This window comes from Vulpes vulpes, chromosome 10 (genome assembly GCF_048418805.1).
Source record: "Vulpes vulpes isolate BD-2025 chromosome 10, VulVul3, whole genome shotgun sequence".
Taxonomy (NCBI): domain Eukaryota; kingdom Metazoa; phylum Chordata; class Mammalia; order Carnivora; family Canidae; genus Vulpes; species Vulpes vulpes.
In genome coordinates this window covers 45,909,020-45,922,687 of record NC_132789.1, presented here as the reverse complement: position 1 = coordinate 45,922,687, position 13,668 = coordinate 45,909,020, and the positions used below count along the sequence as shown (strand labels likewise).

The 13,668-nt window shown below is 56.1% G+C and overlaps 1 protein-coding gene across 6 annotated transcripts in view; it reads right to left on the bottom strand.

Annotated features, from left to right (window-relative positions):
- The window catches only part of CSMD2 (CUB and Sushi multiple domains 2), a 494,027-nt gene that overhangs the window by 176,350 nt on the left and 304,009 nt on the right, over positions 1-13,668 (bottom strand). For all 6 annotated transcript variants that reach the window (XM_072723914.1, XM_072723908.1, XM_072723910.1 and 3 more), the window contains exons 16-19: positions 4,111-4,249; positions 2,966-3,153; positions 1,542-1,730; positions 1,188-1,304 (exon numbers count right to left, since the gene is read on the bottom strand). In XM_072723914.1, the coding sequence (XP_072580015.1) occupies positions 1,188-1,304; positions 1,542-1,730; positions 2,966-3,153; positions 4,111-4,249 (633 nt within the window). The remainder of the gene's footprint in view (positions 1-1,187; positions 1,305-1,541; positions 1,731-2,965; positions 3,154-4,110; positions 4,250-13,668) is intronic.

The following is a 13,668-nucleotide window of genomic DNA, read 5'->3' as shown; positions in this document are numbered from 1 at the left end:
ACACACACACTCACATGTGCAGAGGACTGTACTTCTGGACCTTTATATGCCTGCACTGGTTTGTGTGTCCAACACTCACACCACATTGTTAGAATTATTTTAGCCAATAACATTTTACAATCTGGAAGAGTTACTCTTTCTTTTATAATGTTTTCTTGGCTTTTCTACATGTTAATTCTCCTAGATCAGAGGTACTTATTCAAGGCCATGCATCAGGTTTACTAGCGAAGTGTTCTGAACTCAAGGATGCTTGTTTTCCATGTCCGGCGTAGAGAACCGAAAGCTCTACAGTGCAATCTAAGCACTAATGTATTTGCTAAAGTGCAGAGGGGTTAAGAACCACGACCCTGGATGAGCTTCAGAATAAGCTTCCGAGGATAGAAGCCATATGTGCCCGGTTACCGTGTATTCCCGGCCCACGTCGGTAGCATTATTCAATCAATATTTGTCAAATCAAAGACTGTATTGCTTACTGTTTATTTCTAACCAGCACCCATACTTTGAACTTGGACCTCCAAAGACCATTCATGGTAGGGGACTTGAGATAACCTGGTGAGGAATATGAGGATATGAGATATGAGATATGAGATATGAGGATATGAGATAACCTGGTGAGGAATATGAGGAACATGAGGAATATGGCATCTGAGGAACAGTTGAGCTATGTAAGAAGAGGATCATGGGTCCAGGGTCTGAAGGGTGAATGTGAAGGAAGAGGGCAGATGGATCCTATGTTCCTCCAGGACACAGAACAAGGCGAAAAGTTTCAGGAACACCTAATAGGCTATTAGGATGGGTCAGATCTATCAAAAAAATGACAGCAGGTGCCCATTTGCTAAGCGGGTTGGCCACCTTCCCACCGCTGGGGGTGTTTAGGTGTGGTGCCATCTTGTGGGGAGCAATTAGGGAAGAACTCTACATTATGTAGGGTTAGACAGCTGCTAACCTCCATGATCTCTTCTAGCATGGACATTTTAGAGTCTTAAAAATAGTCATTGAACAAATTCTGTGATGCAAAGATATGGGAAGCTTCTAGGAGTTTTCCTGTTGATGAAAAAATGCAGACCAAGCCCTGAGGTCCCTACGTAGGGAGACCCCCCCCCCCCCAATGAGGTCACTTTGGCCTGAGGAACGTGGCACCCTGCCCACATTACATCCCAACACTTGCTACAGGCCTAACCACTCACCCTTGCCGTGGGACGTTTCAATAATCCAGGTGCAGTTCAAATTGTTGGGGTAGAAGTCAGGGAACCCTGGTGACAAGATGGTCCCACTGGAACCTTGGATGAAGCCACCGCAGAGTGCTGTGGGAGTAAAGAAGGTGGTGAAAGGCTGCAGTGGCCCAGGGAGGCCCCCCTCCCTCCCCTGCACCCCTGTCCCCAACCAACCAATCCTCCTGGGAGCCTGGGAGCCTGGGAACCATCTCCTCTCAACCCTCAACCCTCGCTGATGGGTGGGAGAGGCTGTGTGCCTTCCAGCTCCTGATTTCTCACAGCAAGAAAGGAATCCGTGACCTCAACACCCCTTGTGGGATGTCTCACCTTCACAGCTGGGCAGGGCCCGGCTCCACTGGAAGTTAGGCTCACACTCCAGGGGTTCCCCGTCGCTTAGTGTGTAGCCCGAGTCACAGCTGAAGGTCACCAGAGCACCCACGTAGAAGTCATTCCCGTGGCGCTGCCCGTTTACAGGGATCCCTGGATCCAGACAGTGGTCTGACTGCAGAGTGATAGCTGGAAAAGAGAGCCCAGAGCTGGAACAGACAGCTAGCTGTCGCCGCAGGGGGACCCCAGCGGTCACAGAGGCGGGGAGGGGGAACCTGGGTGACAGACAGCTGGCCGTCATTTACCCCCATGTCACGTGTGGCTGTCATTATCTGCTGCAAGGGTATTTGAGGACTTATCTGCCGGACAGAACAAGCGGATTCCCTTCTTTGTTCATCCATCCATTCATTCAATTAACACATGTTGAGCATCCACTATGGTTCAGACGGCACGCCAGGTCTTAGGGACCCAGGTCTTAGGTCTTAGGGACCCATTTTCTTAGGGACGCCAGGTCTTAGGGACCCATTTTCTTAGGGATGCCAGGTCTTAGGGACCCATTTTCTTAGGGACGCCAGGTCTTAGGGACCCATTTTCTTAGGGACGCCAGGTTTTAGGGACCCATTTTTTTTTAGGGACGCCAGGTCTTAGGGACCCATTTTTTTTAGGGACGCCAGGTCTTAGGGACCCATTTTCTTAGGGACCCATTGTCTTAGGGATGCCAGGTCTTAGGGACCCATTTTCTTAGGGACACCAGGTCTTAGGGACCCATTGTCTTAGGGACACCAGGTCTTAGGGACCCATTTTCTTAGGGACGCCAGGTCTTAGGGACCCATTGTCTTAGGGACACCAGGTCTTAGGGACCCATTTTCTTAGGGACGCCAGGTCTTAGGGACCCATTGTCTTAGGGACGCCAGGTCTTAGGGACCCATTTTCTTAGGGATGCCAGGTTTTAGGGACCCATTGTCTTAGGGACGCCAGGTCTTAGGGACCCATTTTCTGACCCATGAGTCAGAAAATGAGGCTGTCCTCAGGGTGCTCTTAACCGTAACGTTCTGTGCCGGTCTACCAGGGGTGGAGGCAATGGGCATCTCGTTCCATGAGGCACGAGAGATGGATGCAAAAGCTGGTGAGGGAGGGCGAGGCAGGCAGGAGATGCCATCACATTTCAACCTCACCTCCCTCAAATGCTCTGTCCTCAAGGAGCTGGGCACGTGGCAGCCAATGGCCCCACAGGTGGAGCGGCTCTGCAGTGGCAGGTCACCAGCTTTGTTTCCAAACGCTCTCCTCGGAGCTCCTGACAGACGCAGAGGGTAGGGGAGGCCCCCCAGGAGCGTGGGGACCGAGTCAAGGGCCCCCTGCTGGAACAGTCCCGGGTCCCTGCACCACCCTGCCCACCTAGGCGTCTGCCTCCTGCCAACACTCACTCTCGTAGCGGAGCTGGAAGCCGATATCCGAGTGGCTCTTGTCGGTCGAGAAGAGGAGGTAGAGGTAGTTGCTGGTGCTGATGAGGAACTGGGGGACCTGGGTCCCGTGGTACACCCCGATCAAGGGTGCTGAGTACGTCCGTCCGTCTCGAACTTCCAGAGTATCGTAGTTGACCTCGGTCTTAAACCTGCCAAAGATGGGAACGCAGACTTATTAATTTGCAAGTGACCAAAGGTCCTGCCTGACCCAGGGCTTCGGAATAACCCGACTTGGGCGGGTCGGGACATTTTTAATACAATTTGCATGCATGTGCCAGCGAGAGGGAAGGGCCTCCTGCGCTGCGCTCGGCAGCCCGCCTCCTCCATGGCTGGGCTCCCCCTCGGGCCCCCTTGCAGCCTGGGCCACGACCCACCTTAAGACTCCGAGGCACAAGGACGACAGCCTCACGGGGGTCAGAATGTTCTAGAGCAGGATGCACTGAGCTGCAGCCCAGAGCCAATGCTGTCCTATAGCCTGTTTCTGTATATGGCCTACGAGCTAAGAATGGAGTCTAACGCTGACGAAGGCGTGTGTTTTTGAAAAGCAAAAATGTGCAACCGATAACCGCAGCGGGGCCCCCAGCCGCGTAATATCCACTATCAGGCTCTCACGGAAAAGCTGGGGCAGCGCTGCCTCCAGGCCCTGGGTGCTTCGTCTGGAAGCTGCTCGTGTTTCCATATGGGTGGTGACCGTCCCCAAAGTGGGGCGCACCTCCAGGGTGGGAGGGGGAAGTGGATTTGGGTCGGACTTCCCACACCGCACTTTTCAGAGCTATGCTCCTCAGAGGCCAATGCCTGCTTCCGTCTCTGACATGGCCTACCTGCCCACCGTCCAACGTTGGGGCCGAGGGGACAGAGGGCTCTGGCATCGGCAGGGCTTCCCGACGTCCTGCTCACTCCCCCGGCCCTAAAGGGCACAAGACCCCACTACGGGGTGGAGTCGACGCCACGGGCAAAGCCCGTGTAGCCCGTCTGCACCCAGGGCCGCCGGCTCCAGCGTTGCCAACACCCAGCACCGGTGCTGACCCTGCCCCTCCGTCCTGGGTTCCCCCCCCTGCACCGCCCCTAAGGAGCCCCTGCCCCCGCTCCCTGCAGGTTCCAGACACCTGTCGAAGGTGATCTTGATGGGGTAGCCCGGCTGGGCTTCGATCACCCAGGCGCAGCTGAGGGCATCCTTGTAGAAGCCGGGCCAGCCTGGAGACAGGATGGTGCCGCTGGGCGAAGTCAGGTGACCACCGCAGGGAGCTGGGGACAGAAGGGACAGTAGCAGCTTTCTTGGGGGGACCAGTGAACAAACAAATAAAAAAAAAACCTTCTGTAAGATGTGTCTGCCTGTTTTCATTTCTATGGAAAATCACGCAAACTGTATTAACCGTGAGTTCTGGGTATTGGGACCTTCACAGACATGCCCCGTTACATCACTTGGACTTTTATTAAAAGCCACAGGGGAGCAATAAAAATAATCCTTTAAACAAAGCCCTCTGCCATTCTGAAGGCCTGAAGGACGGCTAGTAGGTCGCACCGGGTTTGCCTTCGCTCCTCGCTCAACGCTGCATCAAGGTCTGGCGGCCAAAGCAGGGCCCCGTCCTCACCCCTGGGCCCTGGGCAGTGGGTGGACCCCAGCTCAGCCTGCGCCGCCGTGAGCTCCGTGAGGCCAGGACCGAGCTTGTGCTCTCGGTCCCGGCGGCCCAGGGCCGGGCACACAGGCACGCGGCTGTGCAGCAGTGAGTGTCAGTGCCTGGGTGCACACAGGGACGCGCGGAAGGGCCAACGAGTACGGTCGTGGCAGGTGACTGCACCAGACGCTGCGTGGGGTGGATCCCGTCCTCAGGCCCTCGGCCTCTGTGTGCCCACCCCGCAGCTCCCCGGTGCCCCTGCGGCCCAACCCTCGGCCCTGGTGCACCTCCCCCTTGCAGCTGGTTGGGGTCCCCTCCCGCCCCTTCTCATGTTTGCCTGGCCACGTGACCACCTTGACCGGAGAGCTGAGCATGCAAATGGCCGGCGTCCTGCCCCTGGGGCAGCGCCAGGTGCTTTCCTGCCCCCGCAGCCCCGAGAGCCAGCACCGGGACCTGATGACCGGAGCTCAACGGCGCGCAGTCTCAGCTCCTGCTTATAAACCACGGAGACGCGGGGCTTGTTCACCAATGGCTCTAAGCTGCCGGCTGATGAGGAGGACGTCACAGCTGCAGCGATGGTCACCGCCACCACTGGCCCTTGGGCTCACAGGGACACTCATGCCCACTCTTCACCACCTGGACCCTGCCGGCGGGAGGGGATGGGGGGGCTATGATTCGGCCCGTTTTACAGCCGAGACTGGTTTATGGAGGCAAAGCAGGTGGCCCCGTGCTGGCGGGTGGCACAGGACTTGGCCGAGGGACATGCCGTGAATCTGGAGCAGGTGCCAGTTTTGAGGATCCCGTGTGTCCCTCGTAATCCCCTACTGTGGGGCGAGCAGGTGCCAGACAAGCCCCGAACAGGACAGGAGGGCGTCGGGCGCCACCCGGTGCTCCTGCCTCTGGGCTGTCTCAGACGTTTCTCTGGGTGATAAGTTTCACGAAACATGGTCCAGGACACCGCACCTTCCCTCCGTCGATTCTGCGGACTTCTTGGTAAGATTGAAAGGAATCAACGTTCTTTAAGAAAAAAAAATTGAGACAGAGAGAGACAGACAGGCCATGGGAGGGGAGGGTGGAAGGAGACAGAGAGGATCCTGGAGTGAGGCCTGACGCTGGGCTCGAGCTCCCGACCCGGAGCCGAAACCCAGAGCCAGCCGCTCGCCTGACTGAGCCACCCGACGGGCGACTGCGCAGCACCCCACAGGACCTCACATGTCCTCATGTGACAAAGAACAGTGACACCGGCGGACGCGGCGGGAGCTCCTGCCCGTGACGCACAGCGCTGCTCGGTGGGCATCAGCGCATTTAATAGCGCACGACCTTTGTGCGGCTTCATGCCCACTTGTCGCACAAGGAAACGGAGGCCGAACAGGCTGAGGGACTAGATGGGGAGCCAATGAGGCGACAGCGGAGACCGCAAGGCCCCTGCTGCCAAGTCCCTGCGCGGCCCGGACGGGTGTGGCCACCGCGACTGGCAGGAACGGCTCCCAGGACCGTCAGTCTACGCGCGTCAGGCTCCAACGAGAACTGTCTGTGCAACTGCAGCCCTAGGAGGCGGATGCCTTGGCTGTCCTCGTTGGACGGTGGCGATTATCGCCCCGTCCTCATAGGCTGAGGCATGGAGGAACGGAGGGATGACGTCAGCACTCACATCAAACGCTGGCGGCAAACGTGGCACGGGGGTGTCGCCACTTCCTGGGTAACCCCAGCTCTCGGGACCCAGTGCTGCATCGCATGGGACCGGCTGGTGCATTCAGCTCTTTCTCTGATGCACGCGTGAGCCGTGGAGGCGCATGGTGGGGACGGGGTGGGGGGGGCGGGGGCCACTGTTTGGCCCCGGGTCCTCCTGCGGTAGAAGCAGGGACTGTCTCCGGGCCTCGGCTCAGCGCATCCAGCCACCTGGGCGGTGCACTGGGAGCTCCTCGCTTCCTTGCTGACCTTCCGGAGAGCCGTCGATCGCACGGTCCTCCCCGGCCGGGCCGCCCTCTGTTCAGAGCTCGGTACCACCAAGGCGTGCCTACGACCCCGTCGGGGAGCCGGATCTGCTGTGCTGTTGTGCTGCCTCGCAGGCTCGTCTCTGCGGCTCCCGGGCTGCTCAACCTCTCCATGCGTCCAGGCCCTCACACCCTCTGGCTTATCCTCACGCACCAGGGAGAAAACCCCCCGGGGCAGGGAGGGCACCTCTGGGCTCCTGTAACGTCCAAAAAGAGGCCCCGCCTCATTCTCAGAAAACATATGTACTAAAACAACGAGAAAACACCTTCGTCCATCACTCAGGCAGAACCTAAATTCGGTGACACTGGAGGCGCGGGGAGAGCAGGTTCCAGGTTTTGCCACGGGAAGCACAGACGGCACTACGCCTGCTAAGGGAACTCTGGAAACGGACGGCACCATTCCTGCGCACCCACCCTGACCCGGCAACTCCACTTCTAGAACTCTCTCCCGAGGATATTCTTGCTGGGTTAGGAAGGGACATACATATACGTACACGCACGGGGCGGTCCAAAGCAGCATGATCTACAGGAGCGAAACAACGTACGTTCTATATGAAGCCAGGGAGTGGTCCCCGGAATATACTAGTAAGTGAATAAAAAGCGACGTAAAGAGGTAAAAAAATGGGCAGCCCTGGTGGTGCAGCGGTTTAGCAGCACCTTCAGCTCAGGGCGTGACCCCAGGGTCCCGGGATCAAGTCCCGTGTCGGGCTCCCTGCATGGGGCCTGCTTCTCCCTCTGCCTGTGTCTCTGCCTCTCTCTCTCTCTTATGAATAAATAAATAAATCTTAAAAAAAAAAGAGGTAAAAAAATAATCGCACGATTCATCAAACAGAGCGGCGGGAGAACACACGCACACACGCGGACTCCCCTTAGTGACCTGTGCGAAGCCCGCAACTCCAGATCATCTGCGGAAAGACGGAGGGAACAGGGCGGAGAGGAAACGGGGCCAAAGCCAGACTGCCGCACACGTATCTCCCTCTGGAGGCTCATGTCTGGGACTCCGTAAATATTTTTTCACTACTGAAAAGGGAGGTTTGAATCTGATGAGCCATTTTGCCGAAACTCGCAAGCAGGGTATGAAGTCCACGAATACGGCCCGGGACCGGTCGGGGGGCATGACCACTCACGAAGGAACTCGTGGAAGAGGCCTCAGAGCACCGCCGCCGTCCCCAGGAGCGTCGGGAGGAGGAGCAGTCGGAAGGAAAGCAGCTTAAACGGTTTTCAGTAGTCACGGGGCTGCTGCGGGCGGGGCGGGGCCGCCCGGAGACCCCCAGGGTGTCCCAGGGAGGACGGGAAGCTGTGTGGGCGTCCGTGGGGCTAGAATCTTCAGCAGGAACGGACACGGGTACGGACGTGACCTCAAGGGAGCCGAGAAGAGAGCGTTCTGATGTCTGAAATGAAGCGCACCCGTCCCGCATCCTTATCTTCAGCTCAGTTCATTGAAAAGCCTTGGAGACAAGGGCCGACCCCGGAGCAGCGATCGCCCCCGGTGCCCAGACTCCAAACACCACTTTCCACCAAAAATGGACGTTTTTGGTCTCCTTGGAGACATGAAATCCTTGGAGATCTCCTTGGAGAAATGGCTGATTCCAGGTCGGGGACAGAGAATGTTCTAGAGGAGGTTGGGCTGCTCCCAAAAGGCTCCCACCGGCCAACGGGACAACCGGCACGTGGGTTAGAGGGAAAATTGCGATGGATTTGTTTAAATCCACTAAAATGTAATGATATTTAAAAACGTCCAACTTTAGGCGATGTCAGGGGATCGACTCATTGAATAAAAACTGGTAAATAAAGGAAAATAATGGGGTTTTTCTCTGCCTTTCCTTCCTGAACTATACATCAGGGTAACCGAGGAGGTGACGGGGGCAAGTTTTCCTTAAGTATCTGAGCTCATACAACAGGAGGAAATGGTGGCAGGTGGGCACTTCTTGTGGGACCCAGGAAATTTAACAAAAATCCCCTACCCCTGGACAAGCAGAGCAGGACTAACTCCATTTTGTGCTGCACCCGCCTTGTGCTGACCTGCTTATTGCTTAGGGAACTGCCCCACCCTAGTCAAGTCCAGGGCACACCCTAATCGGAAATCGGCTCAGTGATAAACCAGTTCAAATGGATACTTTAGGGTAAAATGTAATTCAATCAGCCACCTGCGTGTGGACCAACATGACTGTGCAACTTTCTGCAAATCCCATTTGCCACTGGTCCCTATAAAGCTGCTACGCCTCTTAGTCTCGGGGTCCAAGTCCCTGCTCCGCTGTGTCGGGTATACTTGGACCCAGGCTCGAGCTTGTGAATAAACCCTCGTGTGTTTGCATCGGTGTCGGCTCCTCGGTGGTTTCTCGGATTCGCGATCTTGGGCACAACGTTCTCAACCCCACTGGTGGCTTTGACATCCTCAAACAAGAGCATGCCGGGCACTGCGTGTCTCTGACGGTGGCGCAGAGCCCCGGCCGCAACATATTCCTGATCAAAAAATGGAACCTAAATCTGATTAGGTCTTTAGACCCCACTGCCAATTAAAGGAACTACAAGAAAGAGACAATCGTGTTAAACAACCTCCTTTCAGGGATGTGATCACTGAAATTCAGGATAAACGACGCGGCTTTGCCAACAAATATTCACCAGGGTTGGGGGGCGGGGGGAGACATCCACGGACTGAAAGAGCTGACAAGTGTGCGGTAACTGTGACGTGGGAACCCGAGCAGGGTTCCAGCTTAAAAAATTAAAAAAAAAAAAGTGTCGGACAATTATGGAAATTTGATTGTATTAAGTAATTATTTTCATTTTTAAAATTTTTATTTATTTGTTTATTTTTAAAAGATTTTATTTATTGATTCATGATAGAGAGGCAGAGACACAGGCAGAGGGGGAGCAGGCTCCACGCTGGGAGCCCGACGTGGGACTCGATCCTGGGACCCCAGGATCACGTTCTGGGCTGAGGGCAGTGCTAAACCACTGAGCTACCGAGGGCAATAGTATTGTACTTATGTCCTAAAGAGTTCTTCTTATCTGCTAGAGATACACACTCAAATGCTGTGGATGAACCATTTCGCCTGGAATTTGCTCCATGATCACCCCAGAAGGGGGCAGCGGCGGGGGCGACGACGGGGAGGGGTACGGATGCCGCAAAACAGGCTGTGAGTTTGGACCCGGTGAAGCTGCGTGGTCGGCGTGCGGTGTCTGGAACGTTCCGCTCAAGGCGTGGGGGGCACATAAAGGAAATGCACGCACACTCATACACACTCACGCTCACACTCATGGTCCCTACGCACCCACACAACGGAAGCCAAGACGGGGAGGTTTCCCGCCTTGCACACAGACAAGAGCTCAGGACCAAGACTGCAGAGGGACCCCGTGCCTGACCCCGTGCCCGCGCACGGCAGATGCTCAATAAATACTTTGTCGAAGGAACGAAATCCTGGTTGAAGGGTAGACAGACAGGGTGTTAGGCCCGAACTGCGTCCCCCGCCACATTCATAGGATGAAGCCTTAACCCCAGGAGTCTTTGCAGCGAGAGCCCTGAAAGAGTCGTAAGCAAGGTTAATAAGATCATCAGGACATGGCCCTGGTCCAGTAGGACCGGTGTCCCCGTAAGGTGAGAACGCAAAGGCCGCGTGAGGACGCAGCCATCTGGAAGCCACCAAGGGAGCGGCTTCAGGAGGAACCCGGCTGCTGCAGACCCCCCGACCTTGGCCTTCTAGCTTCCAGAGCTGTGGGATTCGGTTCCCATGGCGCCCCAGGCTGCTGGTGAGGGGCTGGTGCCCCCGTGACGGGGCCCACACCTCCTGCTCCCCACCGCTCAAGCTGCGCCAGGCGGGGAGCACCCGCAAACAGAGCTGGGGCACAAGGGGGCCAAGAGTGGGTCCTCCTCGAGCCTCACGGGGGCCAGACGCCGAGTTTTCTCTTTCCCCATACGTTCGCCTTCACGACCCACCGTGAGGCGGGCACCGCTGTGGGCCTGACCGCAGAGCGGGAGCCAGGACAAGGGGTCCGCCCACGGGTCCAGAAGCACAGTTAGGAAGCGGCCGGCGTGGCTCGGGGCCCGGGTTGCCGGCCACTGTGGGTGGACGGGGCAGCGCCAGCCTGACCGCCCCCTCGGAGGAGGTGCCGGTGGCCAGAAGCAGTTCCACACACCTGGAACGAGAACCACGCAGGCCTCATCTGGTGCTTAGAAGTAGTGGTTCTTGGGCAGCGGTGTAGGGCCGCCTCCGGCCCAGGTCAGGATCCTGGAGACCCGGGATCGAGTCCCACGTCGGGCTCCCTGCGTGGAGCCTGCTTCTCCCTCTGCCTGTGTCCCTGCCTCTTTCTCTCTGTGTGTGTCTCATGAATAAATAAATAATTTTTTTTTTAAAGTAGCGGTTGTTGGCCTGGGATCCTGACCGTCCCACGCACTTCGCTGTGGATAAATCACGTCACTGCCCTGCACTTGAGCTGTCTCATCTGGGACAGGAGGACAACAGCGGTTCTCGCCTCCTGGGGTTGTGGTGAGGATTCTGTACACCGACCTACACGGAGCACTCGGCCTTGAGCCCGGCGCGATGCAGACGCTTGGCCATCAGTGGCTGGGGGGTCGCAGGCAGGACAAGCCACCTGACTGGCTGCCACTTTCCTGCGCTCAGAGCAGGACGACATCCTTCTCCTGGGAGGGGCGGGGACCAGGTGAGCCAGCGAGATCATGTCAGGGCCTCAGTGATCGCCCCGACTCCTTCCTCTGAGGCCTAAATGAGCTACGACAACGACGACTCCGATTCCTCTTGTGCGCAAGGGGAGAACCGGCCTTCGGTCGTTTCTAGAGGACTTTGTAATTTTCTGATTATAAAAGTAACACATGGGGCGTTGCACCGGAGAGCAACAACGTGGATGCGTTCACATTAAACTCAAACCACTTTGTGCGAGGGAGTCGGGTGGGGAAATGAGGATTTTCAGTTTGAACTTAATCGCACTTACGTATTGCTTAGATTTTTTGTTTGTTTTGCTTAGATTTTTTTTACAACCACCAAGTATTACTGCAAAAATGAGTCTACGTACTCACTGTAGATGATCGATCTCCTTTTACCCCCCTGGGTATTTCTTATAAGCAGCCCTTTTTTTTTTCCTTAAACCCACTTTAAGATTCTTTGTCTTTTATTTTTTTTGTTTTTATTTTTTTTTTAGATTCTTTGTCTTTTAATAGGGAGTTTAATTACCTTTACTGTCATAACTGATGTGTTTGTCTCACCGCTGTCATTCTGTTTTATGCTGCCAATTTCTGATGCTTCCATGTGGGGTCCTGTCTTCTTGGTCTTTTGCCACAGACAATACACTTCCTTTTGTTTTAATTTTCTACCGGGACAGGAAAAGTCAAAACCTGCTTTTTTTTTTGTAAAGATTTTTTTAAAGAAATTTATTTATTAGAGACACCCGGGGGCAGCCTGGGGGCCAAATCCAGCCCGTCCACTTAGGTACCGTCTACCTGAGTAGAGGCCCCTCCGGCCCCAAAGCCCAGGACACCTCCCATCTGGCCCTTTAAGAAAAAGTTCGCTGACTTTGCCGTAGAGCAACCGAGCAACAGACCGGATGATCCTCCTTCTTTCTAAATTTAGGGGAAGATGCCATTTTCTCCCTTGTCCCATTAGAGCCTCTTAGAAGCTAAGTGGCTCTTAGCATATATTGAAAGATTTTTTTTTTTAAAGACCATTAGCTTTTGCATTTAATTGTCCACAAGGTGGGGACACTTAATCAAAATACAACGAGAAAAAAATGGAAAAGACAAAAGATGCTGATTACAAAGCAGGCTTCTCCTGGGGCTGGGATGGGGGGGAGGAGCCGGGGGGGGGGCGTGTCCTCAGGGGCCTCTCCACCCCCACTGCCCCACGGTGTTAAGCCCGGGATTGACCCCCGAGCTGGGGTCTCTTGCTCTGCCCCCCCCCCCCATATGCTGCTCCCTGGGTCCCTGACAGCCAGGCCAGCAGCCAGCGAGCGGCCAGCCCCCTGAGGAAGCAGCAGGCTCGTCCCTGTGCGGAGCTTGGGGTGCTCCCTGCGTCTGATGCGCTCCAATCTCGGCACTCCCCCACTCGCCCCCACCCACCTGAGGGACGGACGGGGCCCTTTTAGTCCCCAGATCAGGATCTTGCCCGTGAAACAGTGGGTCTAGTCCTGTCGGGCATGCCCGCACAGCCTCGGGGCCCCCACGCACCAGCAGCTCTGGGCTCAAGGAGCACCCGCTCCAGGAGGGCAGGCCGCGCAGAGGGTGCAGTCTGCAGCTTCCAAGCCCTGGAGCGGGGGCGGGTGCTGGTCAGCCCACGAGGATGGGGTCCCCACAGCCTTGGGGACACTGGGAGCCTGGGCTCCTGCCCCCCTGGGGAACTGGGTGGGGAGACAGGACTAGAGGTCACGAGCTGGTCAGGAAAGATGAAATGACTGGGGACCAAGTGTCCAAGAGAGTGGCCCAGCAGTGGCCCCTGAAGAACAAAAGGAATTAGGAGAAGGGAAGGGTCTGCTGAGGAGATACAGCAGGTGTCCTAGAGGAGGCGGGCCAAGGAGAGGCCAACCACAGACATCGTCGGAAGGGAGGATGAGGGAGGATGAGGGAGGATGAGGGAGGATGAGGGAGGATGAGGGCGCCTGAAGGAGAGGTGGACAATCCTCCAGACCTGGACTCTGCACGGGGGCTTGGCAGAGGCTGTGCCTCACCCGCAAGCAGCCCCAACCCGCAAGCACCGCTACCCTGCTGTTGCCAGGATGGGTTGATGTCACCTCCTAGTTCCACAGCTGGGAAGGCGTGAAGCTATGACTTTCACCTTATTTCTCTGACTCTAAAGCTTTGGTTATTTCCAAAAAAGGTCACTCCACTGGAGAAAATAGCAGTGAGACTGTGTGGACCTCACTGTGGGAACGTGGGGGGGAAAAGCCGTCTGCTCAGGGCAGGACTGAGGCAGGTTCCCAGAAGGATGGACGAGCACCACCCAACCCCCAAAGTGGAGCAGTACTTATCTGACGGGTCCGATGAAGAAATGGTTAAAATCTGGGTTAAAATAATCCTCATGGCCAACACTACTGAATGCTGCCTCCCTGC